At 41.8% G+C, this 26,924-nt stretch overlaps 1 protein-coding gene across 1 annotated transcript; it reads right to left on the minus strand.

The window, feature by feature from the left end:
* Positions 1-404: 404 nt before the first annotated feature.
* Positions 405-26,700, minus strand: slco2b1 (solute carrier organic anion transporter family, member 2B1). Its single transcript, XM_070917366.1, has 15 exons — positions 26,585-26,700; positions 24,335-24,449; positions 23,574-23,711; positions 22,699-22,861; positions 22,391-22,615; positions 20,943-21,041; positions 15,353-15,483; positions 11,252-11,339; positions 10,554-10,718; positions 10,279-10,468; positions 9,748-9,892; positions 6,738-6,907; positions 4,353-4,417; positions 3,971-4,091; positions 405-2,784 (listed from the first exon to the last, which is right to left on the minus strand). Exons 2-15 carry the CDS (start codon positions 24,413-24,415, stop codon positions 2,607-2,609), a joined length of 1,959 nt encoding a protein of 652 aa, XP_070773467.1. The 5' UTR covers positions 24,416-24,449; positions 26,585-26,700; the 3' UTR covers positions 405-2,606.
* Positions 26,701-26,924: the final 224 nt, after the last annotated feature.

Consider the following 26,924-nt stretch of genomic DNA (forward strand, 5'->3'; position numbering starts at 1 on the left):
TGTTTTATCTGGAAAAATACTGACGCACTTAACGGCCCATCAGGAGAAAGTTAGCAAGGCCTCAGAAATATTCCTGATTACATTATGTATTTGCAAACTGCATGCTTATTTTTTCCCTGCTTGTCTGCAACTACTTCCTGAAAACACAAACTGTTAGCGTCTCTAAAACAACAGAATCTGGAAACAGTTGACATTATATTTATATTACAGAAAGACAGCGTATATAAGGTGGAGGTGAAGAGCACAAAGACACTATTATTGTCCTTTACTGTCTCTTATTTATTTAAAGAATAAAGGTTGTGTGTAAAGAGTATGATGTGTTGAATGAATCGTATTCATAGTTTTCATGTCATGTGAGAAGAGTCATAATGTAGAAGCAGCAGAAACCGAGAGTAAACTTCATCTGTGAGTTCAGAGGTTTATTAAAATTCACTCAGACTGATTTGAAGTTTCTTGGCTCAGTTTTATCAAAGGTTACCACAATAGAGGGTTCCACCTCTGAAGGTGGAGCAAGAGAACCAGAACCAAAGATGCTAATAACATTGTAGTTAGCCGGTTTGCTAACTTGAGCCTAACTCAAACAGTGATATGATGCATATGCAGACACACAGAGGGTTTATGCTTTATAATAAAAATACAATTTCGGTACCTAAAGATGAATTAGTATTATTTTTCTCATTTTTGTGCACTAGATGTGCTCCAGGACTCCGGGGCTGAGCGGTTCTCTGTACAGTGGACTTTTACAAAACTACATTTCATACAACACTGAAAAATAAAGTATAAAAAAAGATGAAAAGTAATATATAAAAAATATAGTTTTCATACATATTATTCGATTTAGATTTTCATTGTTTAAATGTGTATAAAATGACAGAAATTCAACGATAACAAAAGCAAACATCATCACTGCAGGTGACGAAGAAACACTAAGAGTAATGTTGGTGGGTTTGATATTGTCTGATTTTAAAAAAATCCCAAAACGAAACATGTCAGATTTACATTTTTTGACATTTAAATTCATCCAAAGAACCAACACGACGGAGCTGTGAGAGTAGAGTCACATGACTGTTCCGATGTCAACACATTTGCTCTTAAATCTCAGAAAAACATGGATGTGATATCTGTGACATCTCCCACAGCTTTCTGAAGCTCTGAGGTGCCTCATGGATACTTCGGCGTTTGGGGTTACATCTCTTAAGACCTTTTTTTATTCGTACTTTTGGGGCATTTTTATGCCTTCATTAGATAGCCGACAGTGGAGAGGTGACAGGAAACGAGGGAAGAGAGGGGAGGGAGGCTCTCGATGGACCGCTACGACCTGCAAGGTGGGGATCACGTGGCCGACAAAAACAGCTGGTTTCTGGTAGCCTTGTTAGCTTGTTTACTTGTTCTGTAAAAGACGCTGAACAATGAAAAAGCACGACACAACTGCCAAAGTCTAAATCTGCAGCAACAGCACAGTGGTCAGGTAGCAAACATGCTAGTGGGTTAGCTTGCTAGCAGTGGTGCAAGCTTGACTACCCCCATCCTCTCTTTGCAGGTTGTAGTGGTCCTTCGAGTCACCCCAAGCAACAAAGGTCCCCGACCTGGCTCAGACCTGAGACATTGCAGTGCAGGGCACCCCGACACCTTGTGATTTTTATTGGACCTCATGGCTCAAATTCTGACAATACCTGAGTCGTTTCACAGTAATTGTGACACTCAGAAAAATGTGTCCATGGTTTTACCGCCATTTCTTATTCAATGATTGTCCAGTTAGCAACTGTGAGTCATGTGACCTGCAGTACCGACTGCGGCCACAACATTAAATCACCTCACAGCTCAGAGATGTCAACTTTGCCCACTTGTGGAGCCAGAAAAATAATTAATTTGAGCAACAAGAAGCTTAATCCAGATGTAATTAAGGATGTAAGAGCATGTAGCAAGAGTCTACAGTCATGCTAGTGAGGCTGTGTTTATGCCACAGTCTTGTCAGAGCGGATTAGTTACTCAAGTACTGTACTTGAGTATAATTTTGAGGTATTTGTACTTGATTTCACTGGATTTCAGAGAGAAATATCTTTTACATCATGATGATTACTATAGATTAAGCTGCACAGCAGAATATAGAGTAGTTAAAATTGGCTTTACCAGCTGCACCATTAAAGTGATGCACATTACATAACACATTAATGCATTAATAATTGGAATCCAGTTATATAATATTTGTTATTTAGTCCATTTTGCAGAATGAGTACTTTTACTTTTGGTACTTTAAGTACATTTTGATGCTAATACCAATGTACTTTTAAGTACAATTTTGAATAGAGTAAAAGAGTTTTTTTACACTGTAGTATTGCTGCTTCTACTTGAGTAAAAAATGCGAGTTCTTCTTCCACCACTGGAGATGTTAGCAGAGCATGTAGAGTACAGGATGTAAAAAAAGTATCTTAGCCTGTTTATGCAGGCTGACTGGTCCTTTACATGAAAGGAGAAACACTCGACACACACCAGTACCTCACAGCTTTGGTAGCGTAGCAGCTTCCGACCATCTTAGCAAACTTTCTGAGCTCGTTCAGCCTCTCTACGTCTTTCTGTCCTTCCCTGCGTCCTCTCGTTGTGTTGCTTCAGGTCTTGATCAGTTCTTTTTCTTTGGACGGTGTTTTCTGGCCGTTCACCAGTTCGTAGCCTCCTTTACTTTCCGGCTGCGGTTCCTGATGTCCGGCCCTCCTGCGCAGAACCACGACTGTCAGCAGGAAGCAGAGCAGCCCCCCGCACACAAAGACCACCTGCATACCCAGAAACCTGCACACACAAGCATAAAGGTGTTCATGGACTTGTTTTGGTGTTTGGGAGCTGAGGAAAACCCCAGACTTTCCAGGGTCAGAACCACAGAACTCTGCCAGTATGTTATCACTATGACTTCACACTCACAAACAGCATGTTTTTGTGCTGACAGCTACATGTTTCACAGGAAAAGGTTAAACAGCTGCTACACTGCATTTCTAAATGTTGTTTTATGTTTTTTTTACTTTTTAATTAATTGAAATTTGCCTATGTCTATGACTATGTCTCCCTCCAAAGAAACTGTACCTATTGTTTGTTCATATGATCTGCTTCTTATATTCTGATTTTTCTTGACATCACACATTGGATGACGAATGGTTTGTGGACTGTGAAAGCACCAGGGACAACGATGGGAATATCTCCAGGACTTTATTGTCCTGTCCCTGAAAGTCTGATGATGATGTTGGATTTCATAAATATATTACAATGTTGAGCAGAAAAGGGACATCTTTAAAACAGATGTGCACTTTCTGATCCACCACAGTTTCTGATAGTTGAAAGGTAGAGGACAGACCCCAGACTCACAGCGAACATGTTGGTTTGTCAAATAAAGGCACAACTAATAACAATAATAATGGCTGAAGTCAATTTAAGGCCATTGGACACTGTAATTTTGGTCTATTGAGAGTCGTGAGAGAAACATGGTGAAATCTTTGATCGTCAATCCAACATCACAGGACGTTTCAAACATCTCCCTCCTTCTCAGAGTCATGACTCCGATCTGAGTGACGTCCACGTCCAGAGGAGATCATCATCTCTGATGTCCCTCAGAGAGGAAAGACGCTGCAGAACCTGCCTGAGAATCCTCCTGTTTTTAACTTTCCTTCAGTGTCTCAGTGATCACTGATGGTTGTCTGTCCGTCCACGAGGACGCTGCAGACAGGAGCTGCTAACAGCTGATTCAGCTGCTTTTAATTTAAAATATAAACAAACGTAGGCCAATGGGAGTAAAACATTTGCATCATACGCGCTCCAGGCGGGATGAAAATGACCAGCGCAGGTAATGATAAAACCACCCCACCTCCACCGGAGACATCAGTCTAGTCCGAATGGAGCTTTCGATGTGTTTAAATCTCCAGTCTGTGATCGGGGTCACATGGTCCACCTGTGATCAGTGAAGCTGAAGCCATCTCAAACGACTCACCTCTCTCTGAAGCGGTCCAGGTTGTAGTAAAGACAGGAAGTCTGCTTGCCGCACTTTTTGCCCCACAGGATGCAGGTGGTGTCGATGACACTGCCGTACAACACCGGACCTGGCATAAACGCTACACACACACACACACACACACACACACACACACACACACACGGATATTTCCTGTAAGCAGCTGACACGTGACCTTTTCCAATCTCTTTTTGCCTGTTAGCATTCATGATGAAGACGAGAGTTCCCCTTTAATATGACATTTTATAATGCACACTACACATTTGAACTACTATATCTGTCAATGGAAGGACTGAGGATGGGAAGAGAAACAGAAGAATCACACCAACTGACACAGCGTTCAGCAGTGTGATGGACTCACCGAGCACCCTGAACAGCATGTACTGAACTCCCACTGCAAAAGACTTGTCTTCCGTGGGCACCGTCCTGCAGCAGAGAAACAAACATTCATTCATGATGAAGATGAGTGTTTATGTTCTGTGGGAAGATGTGCATTCATTCTGGTGTGTGTTTGGTTTGCTGACATGCTGAAACATCGCTGAGCAGCAGGAGGAATGTGGAGGAGGATTTCAAGACCCTGCTTCTGTTGTTGTTTCCGTTGATCTGGTTCGGGGGGATTCAGCGTGACTGAGACTTTCAGAGGATATTATACCATCTCTGAGAATAAATGTAAAACGTAAAACGAACAAATCTGCTTAGAAATCATAAAAAAGACGCTCCCTCAAAGCCTGACAATCATCATGTTTTAGCATCTCAGATTGAAATAACCTCCCCCATAAGCAAAAGCAGCCGTTATATCGCTCTCCTCAAAGCCACCAGACTCCATTTATAAAAACACAAATTTTACCTTGCAGCTCATCGTGAGACACACAAAATATAACTCACCAAAACCGTTTATAAATAATCTAAATATAAACCGTCCACGTCCACATATTTAATGAACAAAAAGTGTAAACTTACATTTTCACATTAATCTGTTGATTAATTTCTCCTTTAATCAATTAAAAGTTTTGTTTATTTTATTAGAAATTTGTGTAAATGTCCATCAAACGCTCCCACAGCAGGAGGCGATAGTTGCTGATTGATTTTCTGTTGATTGAATCTGAACAGACTTCATTGTTGAAGCTCTGAGTATCTCTGGTATCTTCTCTGCTGATCCACGGTCAGCTTTACTTCCTGCTTGTTTGAGCTTTTTGCCTTCAGTCTGTCTCCTCTGCTCTGGTTGTCTTGCCATCATTGTCCTAAAAGTGGTGGATTATGTATAACAATGTGTCACCCTATGAAACCTCAAAGCCCATAATCTTTGTTTCATGTCAAATCTCACATCACGACGGTGGCAACAGGCGGAATAAGAATCTGAATCTCGGGTGAGAAAGAATAAAAAACACAAACAATAAAAGGCTCTCCTTCTACCTTCCCTTGAGGAAAAAAAGAAAATTACAAACCCTCCCCTTCTGACCCCCCCTCCTCTTTCACAACCATCTGGAATGTATTTTAATGTTTTGCAGCTGTGAGTAGCTCCTCAGTTGTACTTTGTGTTTTTCAGGATGCAAACTTTTTGAGTGGGTGAACAGACTAGAGAGCAGCATTAGAACTAGTAATACTAGTAACACTCATTATTAATTCATTACTTTTTCATGTTTTTGGTCACACTTGCTGCACCGCCACTACAGTCGTGTCTCAGTGTGCGAGATGATCTAATGAAGTCTTGGTGTCAAGACTGACGGGGGTCTACGGAGACTTCCTCGGACTTCATGGTCTGGACAGGTGTGTGTCTCTCTAAATCGTGTCCAATCAACTGAATTTGCCACAGCTGCACTGGAATCGCTTTCTAGAGATATCTTCTAATAAAAATGACAGAATAAACAAGAAGGGGTTTATGTGGGAGAAGAGATTTACTACTGAGGAGGCTGATGTGCTGCATATCTGCAGGAATATTTCATGTCGAAATGAAACTTTACGAAGGACATGTGCTTCTAAAACGTGTGCTGTCCCTGAATCAGATGGGACAAAGAAGACAAAGATCTTTAGTGTCACAGTTGTCATAAACATTCAGCAGGAAAACAGATTGTGTGATTTGGGTGAAAAGAGAAAAGTGAGTCCCGGTTTGTTTTATTCTCTACAAACTAAGATGATTTAAGAGAGTTAAATTTCCATGATATGACTCGACTAAAGCTTGAAATATTCTGATGTTCAGATGATGAAAAACTGCAGTTGTCGTGTGAAGATTTGATTGTGAAAGTTGTTTAATTTGCTTCTCCATTTTCTGACTTTCTCTGTTGTAAGTTTGCGCTGCACTCTGGTCCTTGTGTAAAAACATGGTGTCTAGTAAGCAAGCAGGCCGGGAAGCTGTATGACACAGTAATAAAAACTGAATCCAGTCATTCTCATAATGATAATCAAAGCAAACAAGTTGCAAAAAAAATTCTAAAAACATGTTTTCACTTTGTCATTATGGGATATTGAGTGTTGAAGTAATTTCCAAAAAGGTAAATTTATTCAACTTAAATTCACAACACAAAGTCTGCAAAGAGTGAAGGATCCTGAACACTTCCTGCGTCACTTCCTGCTGTATTCTGATTGGCTGCTAAACTGGCTGTCACGGAGTCTCACAGAGATCTGGTTCCACCGTTTGGATCGGCAAGCAGAGGTCAGACTTTGTGTTCTGTCCGACTGTCTTTAGTGGCGGTTCACGTTGACATATGTTTCTGTTGAAATAATCATTTTTATTCTCATGCTTTCATACCTGAGTATCATGATGTAGGAGGGGGTCTGTGAGAAGGAGGCGACGAAGCTGGTGAGACCGAGCAGAGCCATGAAGGGGAGGAGGAGGTGGGAGCATCCGCTGCCGCAAGTCCCAGGAGAGGCGAAGCCGGGACCGCCAAGACCGCTGACACACCGACACTCAGTGTAGTTCTACACAAACAGACACACTTTCAGGACACAGGCAGAGATAGCGCCCCCTACAGGCGGCAGAGTTCATCACAGCCACAATGTGAACAAACAGCATCCTGATGATTCATCTGATCCTGGAGTCTCATAAAGTCTGTCCTGAGGAAAGGTCCTAAAAATCTAACTGGTTCATCTTCTAGAAAGATCAGGACATTTCATTTAAATTGAGCCAGTGGAGACACTTTAACGAAGTTAAGAAAGAATAATGTTTCCTGCTGAGACTGCAAATGCAATAACATTTTAGATGTGAGATGAATGTGCATAAAGTCAATGGAAAGACGAGACTTGATTGACAAAGTCATCTGTAGATTAATTGATAATGAAACTAATGGTTCGTTCCAGCAGAGAGGAAAGAGCGAGAGGCTGGAGGAAACCTTGGGGTTCGTATGGAGATCAGGACGTGAGCGTATGTTGCTACCTAGCTTACAGCTAACACCTGTACAGCTGGTTCATTGAGGGGCAGCGCTCTGTTTGAACCTTCACAGCTCAGCTGTGGTTTGTAGTTAAATGAAGAAAGTATTTTGTATTTTTGTCATTTTTTATTATCTGAAAGCAAACATTTGTTTCCTCTCTGGGAAGAAACGTGGATGTTGGTGAAGTGACGAACCTGTCAACAGGACTTCTGTGTAAACTCCAACTCATGTACAGTGCATCCGGAAAGTATTCATACCGCTTCACTTTTTCCACTTTTTGTTATGTTACAGCCTTATTCTATGATGCTGCCACCACCGTGCTTCACTGTAGGGATGGTATTGGCCAGGTGATAAGCGGTGCCTGGTTTCCTCCAGACATGACGCTTGACATTCAGGCCAAAGAGTTCAATCTTGGTTTCATCAGACCAGAGAATTTTGTTTCTCATGGTCTGAGAGTCCTTCAGGTGTCTATTGGCAAACTCCAAGCGGGCTGTCATGTGCTTTGTACTAAGGAGTGGCTTCCGTCTGGCCACTCTACCATAAAGGCCTGATTGGTGGAGGGCTGCAGAGATGGTTGTCCTTCTGGAAGGTTCTCCCATCTCCACAGAGGAACGCTGGAGCTCTGTCAGAGTGACCATCGGGTTCTTGGTCACCTCCCTGACCAAGGCCCTTCCCCCCCGATTGCTCATTTTGGCCGGGCGGCCAGCTCTAGGAAGAGTCCTGGTGGATCCAAACTTCTTCCATTTACGAATGATGGAGGCCACTGTGCTCTTTGGGACCTTCAATGCTGCAGAGGTTTTTCTGGACCCTTCCCCAGATCTGTGCCTCGATACAATCCTGTCTCGGAGGTCTACAGACAATTCCTTTGACTTCATGGCTTGGGTTAGGGAAACAGGATGCACCTCATAGCAAAGGGTGTGAATACTTATGTACATGTCATATTTGAGTGTTTTATTTTTAATAAATTGTCTAAAAAACATTTTCCCCTTTGTCATTATGGGGTATTGTGTGTAGAATTTTGAGAAAAAAAGCCTTCTGGAATAAGACTGTAACATAACAAAATGTGGAAAAAGGATGCACTTTATAATCTGCTGTTTCTCTTTCACTCAAACTTCACTCTGGGAATTTTTATGTTTCCTGGAAAGCTGCATGTGGTGGCTGAGATTATTACTTTCAGTTACAGGGAACACGTTGGGGAGAGGGACAGTAAACCCCCGAGAGGGAGATTTCATCCAGCTGAGGATGAAGAGTCTGAAGAGTCACCTCTTTTGAAGACTCCACCTGGTCCTCTTCCACTTTGACTACAAACTGTTCCTCTGATGATTTCTTTCAGCATCATTATTGAATGTTTGACGCATCTACAAGAAACCTTCACCAGTGAGGTTTTAGAGTCAAACTCCTCTGGAGCAGCTACAAACATCTGGACATGATGCCACTTCCAGCACATCTGGCCAGTTATCCAATGTTCAATTTGTACTTTCATTTTCCTGTTTAAAAATGTAGAATCACTGCCAACATGAAAATAAAAATCAGAGACATTGAGAAATCATTTTTAGTTTCACTTTGAGATTGGCAGGAAGCGGACTGTTACGCTCGAATCATTTCCCGATCTTAACTCATTTGTAATGAAAATAAAATGGAAACAGCAGTTTCATAATGGTGGGATTTTGTGAAATCTGAAGTCTGCGCTAGCTTCCACTAGCGCCACCATCAGGCCAAATTTTCCAGATGTACAAAAGACACATCCCACCATTAGATACCTACTGAAAGCACATTCCTGCTCCCCAGTTTAGACGTTTAGATCTATCTATCTATCTAAACAGTTAAATGTTTGAAATAGTTTTTCGTGAACTTTACTCCAGCTTCCACCAGCAGCTTTCAGTCCCTCCAATAACACAGGGGGGGGGGACACAGAGAGCTTTATTCAGCCTCTACATTTGTTTCGCTGTGCATATTAATGCTGTCTGTTTCCACTCAAGACGTTGGGGGAATAATAAAGTGGAAAGGAACTCAAAAACAGGGTGTGATTTTGGGAGAGACAGTCAGATGAAGAGAGAGAATAGATTATATTTCATATCAGAAAGAGAAGAGGGACGCAGCTCTGAATGACGCCAAAGAGTTCTGGCCAAGAGACAAGATGTGATGTCATCGACTTCACCAAGAACCTGGAGAGTAACTGGGAACTGGCAGCACGCAAATCCAGAGCTGACTGGTCCCATGTGACTGCTCACCACATGAATTTAAATTCAAGGCATGAAGTAGTTTGAAAGTGAATCACATTTTTGGACACAAAATCATTTTTACAAAGTTCTGTGTTAGTCCAAATGTGTGATAACAGGATGTGAAACTGTGCGTGACAATTTCAAAGTAAAATGATAAAATAATTCTTACTATGGCTTTGTTGTTGGTATCTGTCTCTACGGCGATGCAGCCGGCGTGGCAGGGAGACCTGAACTCCACGCCGTTCGAACCACAGACCGGGTTAAAGGCCTCCTGAGGACACCAGCAGTCAGCGCTGCACGACAACGCATCAGGGCTGAAAACACACACACACGTTATTATACTTTTAAGTTGAAAGGACCTGTAGTTACGAAACCTTTCAAAGTAGGAAACTGAGACACAAATGCTGTTGTCTACTTATTCATCAGACCACGTGTGTGTTGTCTATCATGCAGTGAATTGACCAGCTTATCTGGACTTTTTTCCGTCTTTTCTATCATTGTTCCCTTTTCCGTTCTTCTTGTGGCAGCAAAGTGGTAAAACCAAATACGCCGACCCTTACTGACCACAGAAGAAGAAGAGCCTCCAGGAGCAAGTCAGGAACTACATGTTTATTCTGCTGCAGGCTGACGGCGGTGAAATGAGCTCCCCAGGCTTTTGTAGCTCGTGTTCTTGGTGCATGTAAACTGACGGTGTAGCTACCTGGTAGGAAAGACCCCGGCGACCTTCTGGGTGGGGCAGCCAATGAGCAACAGCGGCGTGGCGGAGAACATGCAGAGCAGGATGGCAGCGGTGCACAACTTGCTGGCACCGCTGACCGAAATATTCAACCTCCGCATCAGAGCTCCACCCAGGACGGTGCCCAGCACTGCCAGAGGGATACAAACTCCACCTGAAAGAAAGAAATCAGAAGTAACTTCAGTCTGATACCACTGGAGCTGCTATAACACATATGATAAACCCGTGTGCACTCTCACCTATCATCATGGTGGAAAAGGAGACGGTCTGGCTGAACTGTCTCTCTATGAACTTGGCCATGAAGGTGGCGAGGCCGGCCAGCAGCGCCGCCAGGTTGACCTGCGCCAGAACCACCAGCAGGTAGATCGGGCTCCGCAGTGTTCGCAGAGCGATACGAGGAAAACCTGAGGGACAGTGGTGGACAGGAAGGCTAATGAGGTCTGATGGACGGAGACATTTACCCTCTGGATATCTCAAAAAATCTCACCAAAATACAAAGATTCAAACATTTAAAAAGAATTCAAATACAATGAACTACTTTTTCTCATGGTGCTCAAGTGTTGAAAAAATACATTTGACAAGCATTTCCCAGTTAGTTAGTTAGACAATCTTTCGGTCTTGTTTTGAACTCATCAGGGCGACATTATTCTGAAGAAATAGTCTCAGTGTCTTCCTGTTCATGGAAAGAGACGTCGAGTTTCTTTCATGTATTTCTTCTGCAAATGGGACAGATTGGTAAGTGAAATGATCATTGTTTGGGTGAACTGACCTGTTAACTGACAACTTGGATTTAATTCCCAACTGACAATGAAATTAAATTCAAATGAGTGTGAAAGTCTTGCTTTGGTTTTAGCGCTGATGATGAAACACTTGTGTAGCCACATTGACCCCCGTTCACTGTCAGACAGGAAACAGCAGAGGAAAAGAAGACTCTTACTTTTGAGGAACTGAAGGAGAGAGACTTCCTGGGGCAGGTTTGTCTGCTGCTCACTGTCCGATCTGGACTCGTCATCGTCTGCGTCGTCCTGGACAAATATGGAAGCAGAACATCACATGCCAGAATTGTTTTGTCACTGCAGGTTTCTAAACCGCTCAGTCTGCAGTCGCTGCTACTTTTAAGGAGTCTGATGGGACCCTGCAAGCTGGAAAGGTTTACATTCACTGGTCTGCCAGAGACTTCAGATAAACGTGGCCTCTGAATGCCATGTGAGTGCTATGTGGCTTGTGTTATGAAACTGCACATCATCGTATTGTTGGTAAGGTTCCTGGGACAAGCATGTCGCTAATGGAACAAGGATCCACATGCTTAGGTTTAGACATGAAATAAGAATGATCAGAGGTAGATAACGTGAACGTTTAATCAGATGGTCAGAGCTCCCGACATGGAGGTCTGAGCAGGAAAACACGGTCAGCCCTCCATTTTGTTCACTGCATAGATTTTAACCTCTGATAGATGATTTAGTTAAAGCCAAAGCTGCCCTTTATGAACTATGATCACTGTGTGAGACAAGATGCTGTAGATATTATCTCTTAAACTCCTTCACCAAGCAGAGAGAGCATGCTGGAAGGTCTCAGTGTCTCAGTCTCTGAAAACACATAACAGGTTATCAGATGGTTTAAGTTCTGTAAAGCCAGAGATGTTGTTCCGGTCGACTCAGCAGAGAAACTTTCAGTTTGAGTTCAGAGCGTCATCAAGTTTAACAGCTGAGTGAAGCCAAAGCTCAGAGTCACTTTCGATTTTAAAACCATTCCACATGAGAGAGAGTTTTACTTAATATTTTCAGTCAGTAAAACTAAGCTGAGTTTTATGGAAGTTAATTAAGTGAACACTTTTAGGCACCATTTAGATTCTTACATAGTTCTGTAAAACGAAAGCAAGTAACGCACATTCAAACGTCTGGGACAGAAACTGATAAAAAAGAAAAAAAATAGGAATTTGGAGATTATCTGATGAAAACACTGGCATCCAAATTCCATCGTGAGTGAATCTGAAAATATGTAGAAGCAGCTGTAAGGTTTAACCCTGTGAGTCCCAGCAGAACGCACTGGTCTATCTCACTGCCAGTCAACATCTCTACAGCCACATCCATCGATCCATCGACTGTGACGACTCACATCACATAAATATTCACTATCAAACAGTCCTGGTTATTCTGAAGAATAAGACTAATGATGCACAGTTTGTGGCCTGAGACTGAAAGGGTGAAAACACAGATCTCCACACGGTGGTCACAAATACTGTCAGTTTTTAGGTGTGTTATCTCAAGATCATAGAACCGTAGTTACATCTGTAACTCTCTGAGTCTGAGTTCGGCTTCCAGGAAACAGCCACAGCCTTGAAGTTTGGTTGCTGGTTACACGACTTTTATAATTGTTAATAATTGTAATCATTTTATCGTCCATGTCATGTCTTGATACAACATGCACACGAGTCGGTATATATTTGTTTGTTTACTGTAAAAATAATACACAGGTAGCATCATCACAATTATCACGAAAAGTGAAGCAAAACACGTCATCTTTCTGTAACCTACAGCTTCAGATTGTGGAGGGATGAAGTCTAAATTGTCTAATGCCACAGAGGCAACACAGCACTCTGTGAGACTCATGTGTCAAATATCTGGTGTTTATAATGAATGAAAGTTTGGCTGCACTTCTGTTTCACAGGGAGTCATTTAGATGGAACGGTGTTGAGCAATCTTTGGATAAATCACCTCATTCATTTGAACTTTCTTTAACTTTGTTTTGGGGACTGAGCCAAAACACTCTGACTCCTGTTCGAGCTCGTTGAGGTGACGGGAGTTCAGGATGTCCTGCTAATCTTAATTATCTTTGCCAACTTTGTTTTTTGGTTAGTTTTCTATTTTATTTCATATGACTTGTTGCTAACAAACTTTAATGACATTTAGTGACACTTTGACAAAAACAATCTGGCACATGTGCCCTTCATCATAGCCAAATGAACCCATTAGAGGGGGAGAAATGGGGACTCACCGATTACCAATTAATCAGACTGAAGAAGTGACGCACTGTAAACCTGTGGCCTTTGGGGGCCAGTTAGTAATCCGGCCCTGTTCTTCACGTGTCTTCTTACCTTTCCTTTCTATATTTGTGATTAATTCACTTATATAGTCAAAGGTCTTGTAATGTATATAAAGTTCAGAACTTTTGTTTTCTTTAAACCTGCAGTAATTGTTTGGATAGTTTGGGGGGCACCACAGACAAACTGGAATGTTTTCACCTTTTAAATAGTGAACCTGTTACCAAACAGGTGTTTATTAACCCAACCAGCAGAATCATCCCATTGGAGTAAAACACAGAGGCTGAAAACCTCTGAGGAGCTGCAGAGTTGTTGGGTTTGTCACTGCGAGCGACACCTTTCACACACCTTGTAATCTTGACCATTGTTGACATAAACTTACTGCGGTACTTTTTAGTTCTTCACCTGCTTCCTTATTAGCTGGTCTCTTGTGCTGCAGTAACATGATATCATCCCTCTGGGGATCAATAAGGTCTTATCACGTCCAACCCATGATTTTCTGTCACTTTGTGTATTTTGATGCAGATTAAAATCAAACACTAACATTTTCTGTCGTAAAAATAAAAACTGAGGATTGTTCAGGTCTGCTAGCTCTTCCTGCTTCTACATTTCCATCTTTTTAATGTTGATTCTTTGTTTTTTTAAATCAGTTTAGCCGAACCTCTCAGGCTCATTTCCTGCTGTTTATTTCCAAACATCTAAGTAAACCCTCCCTCCTCTTCCTGTATCTGCTCCCCGGCCCATCTGAGTCCTCTAACCGTCTGCATGTTGCAGCTTGACTCCAGCTGATCATTATCATATCGGTAGCTATTATTAAGATAAGCTGTTGTCACGCAGGCTGCTGCCATCACAATGTTTATTACATTACACATAAACCACTGGAGTGTTTATGTGTTATACACATAAATGGAAACCACAATGAGCTGAGAGCTTGCAGCTTCTAATGACTGATTCCTCTTCTGGTTTGCAAATATTGTTCATGTCAACATCTAAGTCGTAGTTACATCTGAAAAACTGGGAAAGGATTCAATTCAATCAAAATCAATTTCAGATGCATAATATGAATAATATGCCAAATGCATACAAGACTTATTACAAGTCTGTGTCAAGTTAAATGTGTTAAATTAAACCCATAAGATAAATACGTGATTTTTCAAACATGACCAACATGGACGCCTCACTTCAGCTAAAGTCTGATGTTCAACGTCACTAAACATATTTTTAATTTATACACTGCTTCACTGCTAATGCACAGTATTTTTAACCTTCATGACCAACTTTCTTGAGTTGAAAATAACTCTATAACAGCTCAGAGGACAAAACTAATGGTGCATTCAGGTGCATCACATTAACTAATAGAGTCTGAAAAGTTTTCCCAGCAGGAAGTTTTTATTTCTAAGAGTTCTCTGATCCAAGTTTCTAAATTGTGACGTTGGATTTGAGCACATGATGGACAGCTGTCAGTCAGTGCAGCAGGTTTAAATGTGTCCATCTCACTTCCATTAGTGTGTATCCCATTGTGTGTAAATAAATGTACCGGCCTGTAGTGATGAACAACACGTCCAGGCTGCTAACAAGAACAAACGGTGGATCTTTCTTGGATAAACAAATGTTCACTGCTGTTCAACTGATTATTCATCATCAGCACCTGTCAGGTACAGTCAGTTCTGGTTAAGATTAGACAAATATAGTTGTCATGGTGAAATATTAAATCTAACATCTATGTAGAGTTGCCCCCTGAAAGTTGAAGATTTGAATCATCAGTCATCAGTGTGTTTCTGGGGACATTACGGTCCCCAGAAGTAGCTGCAGAGTGAGCGCTCCTCACTTTTATGTGATATGAAAAAACAGTATAGAAGTGTATCTGACTGGAACTTGTTTTTATGACCTATTATCATGTCTCTAAAGGAGACTCTAAAGGAGTGGCGCATTAACGAGACATGGCTGCAGAGTATAACACCTGCAGGCTTTAGATCAGGTGGGACGTGTTCTGCTCACCTCTTTGAGCATGTTTCTGGGGAAGAAGAGGTAAGGCAGCGCAGCGAGGAAGAGGAAGCAGGACGCCACCAGGAAGCCGAGCCACCAGGCTCCCACCCAGCGCAGGTCCTTGTGGTTCAACTCGATTTGGTCTGGAAAAAGAAGAGAGCACCCTGTGAGTCCCAGCAGAACGCACTGCCGATCAACACTTTGATGTAGCCTGGAGCCTCTAGCCTCTAGAGATGAGCAGCGGCCGACTGGTCAGCTCACTTCTTTCTAACTCCACTATTTTCAAACTTGTAGTTTTCAAGTGACCGCCGCTGACTCAAGTGACATCACTTGAGGACATTTATCAGACATCAGACTCCTGAGCTTCACCAGCTCGTCTCTAACGGTGTCTGTCTGCAGTTTAGGTCGTGTACAGTGACTTTTTACAGCTTTTATAAGGGTGCTGAGAGTGAACCAGAACAGTAAAGCTGTGGGTCCTTAACCTGAGGGGCACTTATGTAACATCAATGTACTTAAAATAAGACAAATAATTCTAAAGATGTTTTTTCTCGTTACCTTGATGAATTAATTCATCAAGTATGTTGGGTTTGTAAGGTCCACAGAGAAGCTGCATGATGAAACAGATGGCTGCACCACTGCCACACCTAAACAGGTCTGACAACACTGAGCTATTTAATATGTTTTAGATTACATGTAACCTGAGCTGTAGCTTTTTTCCAACATAAGGAAGTAAAGCTTCAGTCCACAAAGACAATCAAGTAATGAGAAGTGTTGTATAAGAAGTTGCTGCAGGTTCAGAGTTTAGATCGCTCCTGTCTCTGTCTCTGCAGTGGTCGGTTTCAGGACAACTCAAGAAGGGTTTTGTTTGTTTTTACATCCTTTCATGGATTTCTCCTCACATTTAAAGGTTTTCTTACTTTAATTATTCCTCCAAAAATGACCACTTATTATATTTTTAGCTCTGTTCATACTTACAATTAATTAGAATTGATTTCAATCTTTGTAATTTCCCAGATCTTTCTCACAGTGATCTTCAAACATCTCTCCAGCTTCCTTCTGTCTGACTTTGTAATTCACACAAATAAAGTTTGCTGGATTGATATCCAAAACTTTTAAATTGTCTGCAGAACTACACGACGTCTATTTTATGTTTCTTCCTTCTGTCTTGGTTTGGTCCTCACTGATCTATCTGGTCCCACAATCCAGCTGTTTTCATTGGCAAAGCTTTGTGTTTCAGTTGTCATGACAACCATGGCAGCACGGTAAAGTGACTAGCACATAGTGTTCATAAGCTTCCAGCTAAATTGCTGTTTTACTGCTGCAGTCGACGATGGTGACAGAAGCACAAACGTGTCAATGAAAAGAGCTGGATAAGAGATATCAAGAGTCAAAAAAGACAAAACAGAGCGACCACACAGCAAACTGCTATCAAACTAGAAGAGAAGGAAAAATAGAGATTTAAACGAGGGCTGCAAACAACATTTCTTTTCTTGGCTAATTCATTTATTGTTTGGTCTTTTTAATGTCAGAAAATACTAAACATGCCCATCAAAGTTTCCAAAAGGCTTATTGCTTGTTTTGTCCAATTGATACTGAAAAATCCAACAGATATTAGAACCTCAGCGTTTAAGCCAACATGGATGAGAAGTCTTTAAAGTGCTCAAAGATCTAATGATGTGATATAATCGAAAGCTCCAGAGCAGCTACCTAATGAACCTTGTGGTGAGATTGTTTTCTCAAAGATATTTAATTTACGATCACATAAGACAAAGAAAAACAGCAAATCCTCACAATTTAGAAGCTGGAAATAGTGAATGTTTCATTTAATTTAAAATCAATCAATAATCAAAATGGTTGCTAATTATCTATTTGTCACTTGACAAGACAATTAATTGAGTAATTGAATCAGCTTTAATTTAAACGTAACCGTTGTTTTTGTGTCACAAATGAGTCACATAACATCAACAGTAATAAATGACTGGTTTAGCAATAAAATACTGGTTTATATCCAGAACAAAGACCAGCTGAGTGACTCAATCATTCCTCAGTCCTTTATGGACACGCAAGCATGCTCATACACAAACGCTTTTCCTTGTGGGGATCCATACTTTTTAATTGTTATATATATGTAAGTAAAGTGAAAGTTACACTAATCTGAACCTCAAACAGCCATTTGAAGAAGAGAAAACCAGACAGGTCCTCACTATTCAAAGTGTCCTCACTTACCAGGTGAAGGTTTTCAAAGTGGTCCTCACAAAGATAGATGTACACACACACACACACACACACACACAGTTGTGTTTCCATTACATTGACCTACATTCATTTCCTGGAGACTTACCCTAACCATGACCACTACTTGCCTCATCCTGAAGTGAACAAACTTACAGCATTCCTCAAACCATCCTCTTCAATAAAAAGAAAGAAAGGATGAAGACCACCACTCTTCAAACCTAATCTTAATCTAAACCTAACCTTACCCTAACCTTAAACCAAGTCTTCGCTCTAAAATGTAATGAATTACCTTACGGGGACTTGCGTACATCCAGCATATTCAAACACATTCTCCTAAATCTACATATTATACGTGTATACATAAACACATACAAACTCTTTCCTGCACACATACACACAACATTACGCACACACACACACACACACGCTCACTTACACAATCCCCTCCTCCCTCCATTCACACACCCAGTGTGGTTTAAGGAAGCAGGTTTGTGTTTGAACAAGCCTGTAAAGAAAGTTGAATGCCTTTAATCTTAAAAGCTCTCTAACACTCGGAGCGTCTGAGTTTCACTGAACATCAACAAACTCTCCCAACATCGTTTCCTGAAACGGATCCCGAAATATGAGCAGAGGTGACCGAAATGCTTTGTGTTTCTGATGATTCTGCAAAGACACCTAAGATGCGCCTCATCTTCTTTCCACAAAACTAGCCAAGTCCAAACATTTGTTGCTTGCTTTAGCTTCTGTTCCACTTGCCTCTGTTGATCAGTATATTTTTCTCATAGGGAGGGTTTCAAAAGCTGAAACATATTACTGAGGTTTTCTGTTCATGCTGAACTCATTCTAACAAAGAAACAAAACAATTATCAGTTTGTTAGCATTCAGCTACAGCTACCGTTTGACAAAGCACCTGTGGTTAACTTTGGAGATGTTTTAAATAGTGACAAAATAATCATTTTTTATGTTTATGTGATAAAAAGATATTTAAAGAGGGTTTAGACTGTGTACAATAAAGTAGAGCAAAAGCTAAACCACAGTAGAGATTTGATTTTGAGGAGGTGAGCAGAGGTCAACACAGAATACCTGCAATGTCTTCTGTACACTTCCATGATGATGTTGTAATAAAAATGATCTTGAGTCAGTTTATTTAAAATGTCTGACTGAGAAGAGGACAGGTTGAGCTTTCAAGTGTAGTTGTTTTTAAGCAACTTCAGTTTGAGTAACAGATCCATTCGTCAATGTCAAGTCCACCATTTCAAAATGCTCGTCTGTTTCCAACGTGAACAAAAGGAGATCAGCAGGGTGTGAAGTAACTGTTTGCTTGAAACCTGTTAAACAAACACACAGCAGCCTCTGACCCACATTGACTCAGTGCTGAGCTTCAAACCTCCCTGCAGCCTGAGGCAATGTTCTGCCGTCAGTGTCTCTGGTGTGTTAAATCAAACTAAAATCACAGACCGGACTGAGTAGGTCGTGTTTACTTGTAATAATTAATAATACTAGTTAGAGCTATCAGCTACAGGTTAGCTTAGAACAGCTGGAACACTTATTTTGACTTGTTTGTTGACTGACGAGGGACTGGCTTGTGATTGACTGGAGGTGCGGACATTGAGGGCAACCTTTTAGTCTTTTTTCACAGAGGACATGTTAATGTCACGGCAGGAAAATCACAGGTGTATATTAAATGTAATGATGGCTGAATTCCATTTAGCTGCTTCAGTCTGAGGGCATTCTGACTTGGACCTGGATGTTTTGACTCTGACAAGTCTCTGTCTTGTGGACGATTTAACTCGAACTTGACCCGGCCTTGTCTTTGTGTTGTGGATGTTCTGACTCGACTTGTTTCGAGCTTGTCTGTGTTGTTCTAACTTGGCGTGGGTGTTTTGTATCTGACTTGTCCAAGCGTCTTTTTGGTCTCCTGGGTGTCTCGACTCGAACTGTCTCAGTCTTGTGGGTGTTTTGTATCTGACTTGTCCCAGCCTCTTTTTGGTCTCCTGGGTGTCTCGACTCGAACTCGTCTCAGTCTTGTGGGTGTTTTGTATCTGACTTGTCCCAGCCTCTTTTTGGTCTCCTGGGTGTCTCGACTCGAACTGTCTCAGTCTTGTGGGTGTTTTGTATCTGACTTGTCCCAGCCTCTTTTTGGTCTCCTGGGTGTCTCGACTCGAACTCGTCTCAGTCTTGTGGGTGTTTTGTATCTGACTTGTCCCAGCCTCTTTTTGGTCTCCTGGGTGTCTCGACTCGAACTGTCTCAGTCTTGTGGGTGTTTTGTATCTGACTTGTCCCAGCCTCTTTTTGGTCTCCTGGGTGTCTCGACTCGAACTCGTCTCAGTCTTGTGGGTGTTTTGTATCTGACTTGTCCCAGCCTCTTTTTGGTCTCCTGGGTGTCTCGACTCGAACTCGTCTCAGTCTTGTGGGTGTTTTGTATCTGACTTGTCCCAGCCTCTTTTTGGTCTCCTGGGTGTCTCGACTCGAACTCGTCTCAGTCTTGTGGGTGTTTTGTATCTGACTTGTCCCAGCCTCTTTTTGGTCTCCTGGGTGTCTCGACTCGAACTCGTCTCAGTCTTGTGGGTGTTTTGTATCTGACTTGTCCCAGCCTCTTTTTGGTCTCCTGGGTGTCTCGACTCGAACTCGTCTCAGTCTTGTGGGTGTTTTGTATCTGACTTGTCCCAGCCTCTTTTTGGTCTCCTGGGTGTCTTGACTGGAACTCGTCTCAGTCTTGTGGGTTTTTTGATTCGGATTTTGTGACTGAGAATGTCGAGTAACAACCAAATATCCTTCATTTTAGATGTGTAGTTTTATACATAAATGTGTGGAAGACATCAGAACTTCATACTTAATGCAACAATATTTTGTTTTTAATTAATTATTTTTTTTTTTTAAAAAGAATGCAGCATTTTGGAGATTTTCGTTGTTGACTCCAAAGGGCTGCCAGTTATTTGTCTGTTTTTATAGTGACTTGGTCTTATTCGTGGTCCTTGATTTGGTCTCAGGCCAGTTTGGAACTGGTATTGACTCAGATTTGACAAATAACTTAACACCAGGTGTGCAAAAAGGTTAAGGGAGTGGAAACCTTTTAAAGCAAGGCAGCATGAAAATGTTATTTCCTTGTAGCTTTGACTATATGTCAGTTATTTGTCTTCTTTCGCAGCAGCTCTCTGTTCTTATAGTTGGTACTGAGGAAATGACCAGCATTAATCAGCTTTTCACAGTTTTTCTTTCTCACTTAAACAGACTTAATGAGCGACTGCATGCAGGAAATCCTCCCCTTCCTTTCAAAATAAGTGTTATAAATGAGCTTGACTTTACTCGAGGTATTACACAGTATTTCAGTCCAGCTGTGAATCATCAGTGCAGTGTGTTTCCTCACCTTTGGATAACTTGTCAAAGTCGACGTAAAATCGCAGCATTAAGGAGCCGGTGATGAAGCCAAAGGCCGGGCCGATGGAGGTCACAGCGAGGAGGATGCCTGAAAAACAGACGGATGTCGTCAGATGAGAAGTGACATGCCTGAGGTTTAGTCTATCTGCTTCCACCACCTTAAATAATAAATCTTAAACTACTATCCACACTGTATGACAATATCACTTGTACATGTTCCATCACACATCGTGACCTTTAATTACAGCTTTCAAGCTGACATTTGATCTAAAATGAAACTGGTTCAAACTGTTTTTAGACAAGCTATTCACATTTTGTGAAGGTTTATTTTCAGTTTAATTTATTATTGACCATATAATAAGAAAAAGAAAAGGTTTAAAGGTTTAAAGTCACTTTATAACTTGGTTCGAGAAGGTTTTACCAGCAAAGCACCAATCAGTGTTTGGACTGTACACAGGAGGACCAATAATAATTAATTAATTCAGTAATTAATACATTGGTTTTGTGTATTAAAACAAAGTAAGTCTAAATTGTCGACTTGATTTTTGAAGCTAACAATATATTAGTCTTACTGCATAAAAATACTGCTACAGTTAATGAACAGTGACCTGGTTCAGTCTCAGACTGGTTCCAGGAAACCAATAAAAACTGGTTTATGATGTAAGCAGAGAGCCTGCAGATGCCACAGACTGGTGTTACCGTGCAGGACATGCACACGCTGCATGGAGGCTGCAACATCCCCAACATCAACCTGTTAACGTGGACAAAAAGCAGACGTGCTCTCCCGCTCTGACAGCGAGCATCAGTTCTGCAGATACAGCGGCCATGTTGTCCAGTCAGATGCTTTATGACAGAGTCTGATGTGATTTGTGTGTTTTGACGTTGGATTGATCACATGACATGATGATCTGCTCCTCACATGGTTTCATTTCTTTTCATGATACACAGCTAAACTGTAATGCGAGTACAGTGTGGACCTGCCAGCATGGAAAATATTACATAACCTGATTCAAGTTTCCATCTTCCACTTAGAAAATACCTCTCATGCCAACCACGTGACCAGGAGGGAGTCGTTTTTATCAGCGCTGTTATGAAGCAGTGGACATGTTTGAGGAGCATGAAGTACAAACATGACTGGATGACTGACCAAAGACACATGAAGTGACTAAATGTAAACGGGGTATGTGATGCTCCACACCTGGTGCTTATCAGCCAATCAGTGATGGGTAGACGAACAGGTGTTTGTCTTGTGTTGTTGCAGTTGATTCTGGCAAGTTGCAACTTTTCCCGTTATATGGGATATTTTCTATGAATAATTGTCTTTTGACTAGAACCTCCGTCCTGGTGGAAACCATTTAATCTGGTGTCACATAACTTTACTAATCAGGACTGGACTGTTTGGATGAAGACGATTCACAGTGTCCTCAGCGGGCGTACCGAGGTAGAGCGGTGAGTTCTTCTTGCTGGCGTAGTCGTCGATGTAGGAGATGCCGAAGGGCTGGATGGGGACGGCTCCGATACCCAGCAGCAGCTGACCCAGCAGCAGCAGAGGGTACACCACCTGCTGGGCGGGGCTGTCCTGCCGGCTGCAGCTCTGATTGGAGGATGAGGTGGTGAGCGTGCTCTCTGATCTGCAGAGTCCAGAGCTGTTATCGCTGGAGGCTGTTGGGAAACAGAGGGAACTGAGTTTTACAGTGTATTTCAGTGGGGGCAATGAAACTACATGTGTGTGTGTGTGATCTCACAGCTGATGCGGTCGGTGTATTCATACGGTCCGCTCAGGAAGTGCGGCATCGCCATCAGCAGCGAGGCCAGGCAGGCCAGCAGAGCTCCGCCTCCGATGAACCGCGGCCTGTGAACTCGACTCCCCAAGAAACTCACAAAGACGATGAGGACCGTGTTCCCCACCTGGACACACAGGAGACAGGCATGACATCCTGGACAATCCAACAGGCTACAATGATGAGAAAGTGCACCTATTTGTATTCTGACAGTAAAATAAAGAAGAACCAGAATCAGACGTGAACGTGCAGAAGAGCTGTTGTTCATGCAGATTAGGGTTAAAGGTTTTCCTGAGATCATAAAATGAATTCATGAAATCATTCTTTTCTCCGGGATTCCCGAGATAAGTGAAGTTTGATTTTTAACACAGAACTATAGATACATGCAATTAATCATAAAATAATGTTGTTAGATGTCTGCTAGATGATGAGGTGATACTTTAAGTAGGACAACAATGCATACAGGATGATGTAGTGTGCAAATAACCAAGCACCACACCGGCTCAAAATCCCGAGATCCTGCAGCTAAGTGGACCAGATACTTCCCAGTAATTCCCAGGAAATACTGGGATTTCAATTCCACGTATTCAACCGTCACGCAGACTGCAAAGTTGAGTTTTAAATGGGGTTTTTTTGTAAACAAGAAAATTAACTGGTTTTTATAACCTTTGCTTGCGTTTGTGAAAGGAGTTGGTCTGAGCAGGTGGAAATGGAATTATATGCCAAAATCTGTACCTAAATGACATGTTACAAGTACAAACGCAAAGCTGGAGAGACCAGCAGCAGACATCTTAACAAGCAGAGACGGGAACAAACTGCAGAAAGCTTCCCGTACTGACCTCGTTGAAGGAAGCCAGGAGCCCCGACTTCTGGCTGGAGAAGCCGTAACGTCTCTCGATGGTGGAGATGGAGCTCTTCATGTAGCCCGACACCAACAGCTGCGCCAGCTGCAGCAAACTGTGGCAAAACACAAAGAACTGCAGAGACAAGAAGAAGAAGAAGAAGAAGAAGAAAGGTCAGAAAAAGAAGGAGGAAGATGAATAAAAAGACCCGACTTGGCAGTTGGGTTTGGCTTTCTGCAGATGTGATGCTTTTCCACTTTTTTAATCAAGTTAATATGATTAAATCTGCATTAAACAAACTCCTGATATAAATGAATCAAGTACAAGAGTGCAAGTGCAGAAACAAGGACCAAAGATGAAAAGTGAATTTCTGATGTGCAACTCAGTGAGCTCATCAGAACTACGAGAGACGACCTGCAGAGAGGAAATGTTGTGACCACAAGAACAATACCAGGATGGACTTCAGGAAGTGAAGTTTCTCCTCAGACACGCAGACATCAGCTCAGCTGAACACAGTGTGAAAGCAACAAAACCTCTGCAACACCAACTCCCAAAGACTGCAGTGCTTTCCCTGATCTTTCCCTTCTTCCTCACAGCAGGGTCTTCCTCTCCCAGGAGAGCATCTGCCTTCTGCCTGATTTCAATCATTAGCATGATTTCACTCTCTGGTTCTGAAGTTAAAACCCAACACAGTAGATGCAGCAGTAGAGTTTCTGAATCATAGTTCATCAAAGTCTGGATGTGAAGCAGAGACAAACCTTGATGCTGTTGAAGAGACTCTGGTGCCGGGCAGGAGGTCGTGACCCCGCGGGGTCGGACTTGAGGTCGTTGGCCCCCATGATTTAATTTTTAGACTGAAGAACAGAACAAACCCTGTAAAATACAAACACAGTCCGTCAGAAGTTAAACCCACACTGATATCTAAGAAACGAGTATTTACTGCAGTCAGAAGTCACATTTCCACATCCAGACTCTCATCATGTGACGGCTCAGTTCCTGCTGTCGTAACACATTAACTTTTATGGCAGAAGGACCTGATTCTGAGCACAAGTGCAGCCCACAAACACTCGCTGTTCTCCAGAGCTCCACACATTCACGTTGCAGTTTTCCAGAATCACCGAGAGCACGTGTTCACACAAAGAGAGAGAGAGCTGGTGGCTGCGAGTGGACTGAAGTCTAAACCAAAGCAAAAAAGGAAAATATCAAAAACAAGAAAACGAAAAGAGAAAGAGATTAAAACGACTAAAATGGATACAACTCAAACAACTAATGGACGCAGGGTTGGTTTGTGTGATTTAACACAAACTATTTATTTTCAATGTCTACATGTAAAAAAGCTACAACCAGAGACATATTTGTTCTCTAATTGGATCTCAAATATTCATCGTATGTAACACGTAAATACTGCTCATTTTCTTTACATCATGCAGCGCTATTCTGAATTTTGAATAAAAAGTTTAGTCACAGAAATAAAAGGGACACAGATAAAGAAAAAAAACAATGGAAGATAAAGAGAAAGAAAGAGGTGGGCGTCAACTTCAGAGGAACAGGAAGCTAGAGGCTTCTTATCGGCAGAGGAATGTCAACAGAGGGAAAGCCTCTGAGTCTGGACTGTTTTGTCTCCTCTGAGCCCAAACAAAACAACGACGGAGCGACACGAGGGGCTCAACACTGAGGCCTCCAACACACTGAAAGAGCAACTCCACCCAGGCTGCAACTAGACACTGTGTTTGATTTACAAGGTCATCATTGGTACAGAGTGCCCGCTAGCTATGCTAGCTGCATGGCTCTATGAATGGTAATGTCAGTCTGTCAGTCCAGACTGAAATATCTCTATAGGATGGATTAAGATTTAATTTTGTTCAGACCTTCATGGTCCCCTCTCTGGTAACTCTGGTGATCCTCTGACTCTTCATCAGCGCCACCATCAGGTCAACATGTTCATGTGTCCAACACTTTGGTTTATGACCAAATACCTGCAGAACTGATGGCGTTCATCAGCCTCAGCTGGACTCTGTGTTTACTGCTAATTAGCAAATGTTAGCATAGTAACACGCTAACAGTAAACTGGCTCACTCACAGTATTTTCTTTGTGCAAAGGAGCTAATACTTCAGTGATGTATTACTGTGCTCTTAAGGAACCCACAGAGGTCAATGCAGCAGTGTTTTGTTCCACAATAAATGAATGAAAATGAGCTGAGAGGATTTTCCTGAATTTAGGGTACTAGTATTTTTTTTATCACTTTAGTTTAATAAAGATATTGTAGAGCAGCATCTAGTGGCCATTAGAGGAACTGCAGTGTTGCCTCAGTGAATCGGGCTTTTCTCTCTGTGAACTTCACTACACTGATGATAACTTGAGTGTATTTTCAGTCAGAGTTTGGTGAAGCTGGTTTACAAACCAGAGAGCATCTGAATTGAGTTTAGCTCCACGTGGTCACAGCTCATTATGACTTACTGAGTGAGCGTTGCTCTCGAAGCAGACACGTTTTATTGGCATTAAAAAGAGCTTAAATGTGTTTTACTGTCTTCATTCAGTTTTAAGCAGAATTACTGTGTTAATATAAAAACTGATATTATGTGATTTTGTTACTTGTCAAACATAAAAGCACAAAATGTCAAACTTACTGAAGAATGTTTTGCCTTTTACAAATGAAGTGCTCAATCTGAACTGTAGTGAGGTAGAAGTGTAAAGTAGCATAAAATGGAATGGAAAGTGAAGTACAAGTACCTCAATGTACTCAAACTGTAATCAAGTATAGTACTTGAGTGAATGTACTGTTGTAGTACCTGCAAACATAAACACAGTAACACAGCGGGAGAGTCAATCAATCAAATGATTGGACTTCTGGTTTCTGAGACTTTGTATTGCTTGATTTTAGTTTGGAAAGTGAGAGAACCAGCAACTCTCCTGCTTTTACAAACCAGCTCTAATGAAGCAGAGTCCCATTAGTCCCAGTAAAAACCTGACAGGTCCCAGACAGACGAGACAGAAATGATGAACTCACTGTGTGAAAGCAGCAGCTCGCCTCAGTGTCTCTGTTTCTTCCTTTCAATTTGCTGCAGCTCTGATTTTCTCTCGTGGTGTTGAAGCCATCCAGTCCTTCCAGCAGCTGACAGTCCTCCAGCCCCACAGTCGAGGGAGGAGGGAGGAACTGGAATTTGAACCCTGGGTGTTGGAGGCAGGACTCTGAGAAAGAGTGAAAGAAGGAGGAGGGTGAGCCACAGGAAGGTTTTCAGACCCACATGTATAATCTACCAGCCTGAGAACTGAACAGGTTTCTATCTGTTTGATCTCACTCTTTTGCTTGTTTATTTATTTTAACTTTCACTTATAGGGACAAGTGC

Source organism: Enoplosus armatus, chromosome 13, assembly GCF_043641665.1.
Source record: "Enoplosus armatus isolate fEnoArm2 chromosome 13, fEnoArm2.hap1, whole genome shotgun sequence".
Taxonomy (NCBI): Eukaryota; Metazoa; Chordata; class Actinopteri; order Centrarchiformes; family Enoplosidae; genus Enoplosus; species Enoplosus armatus.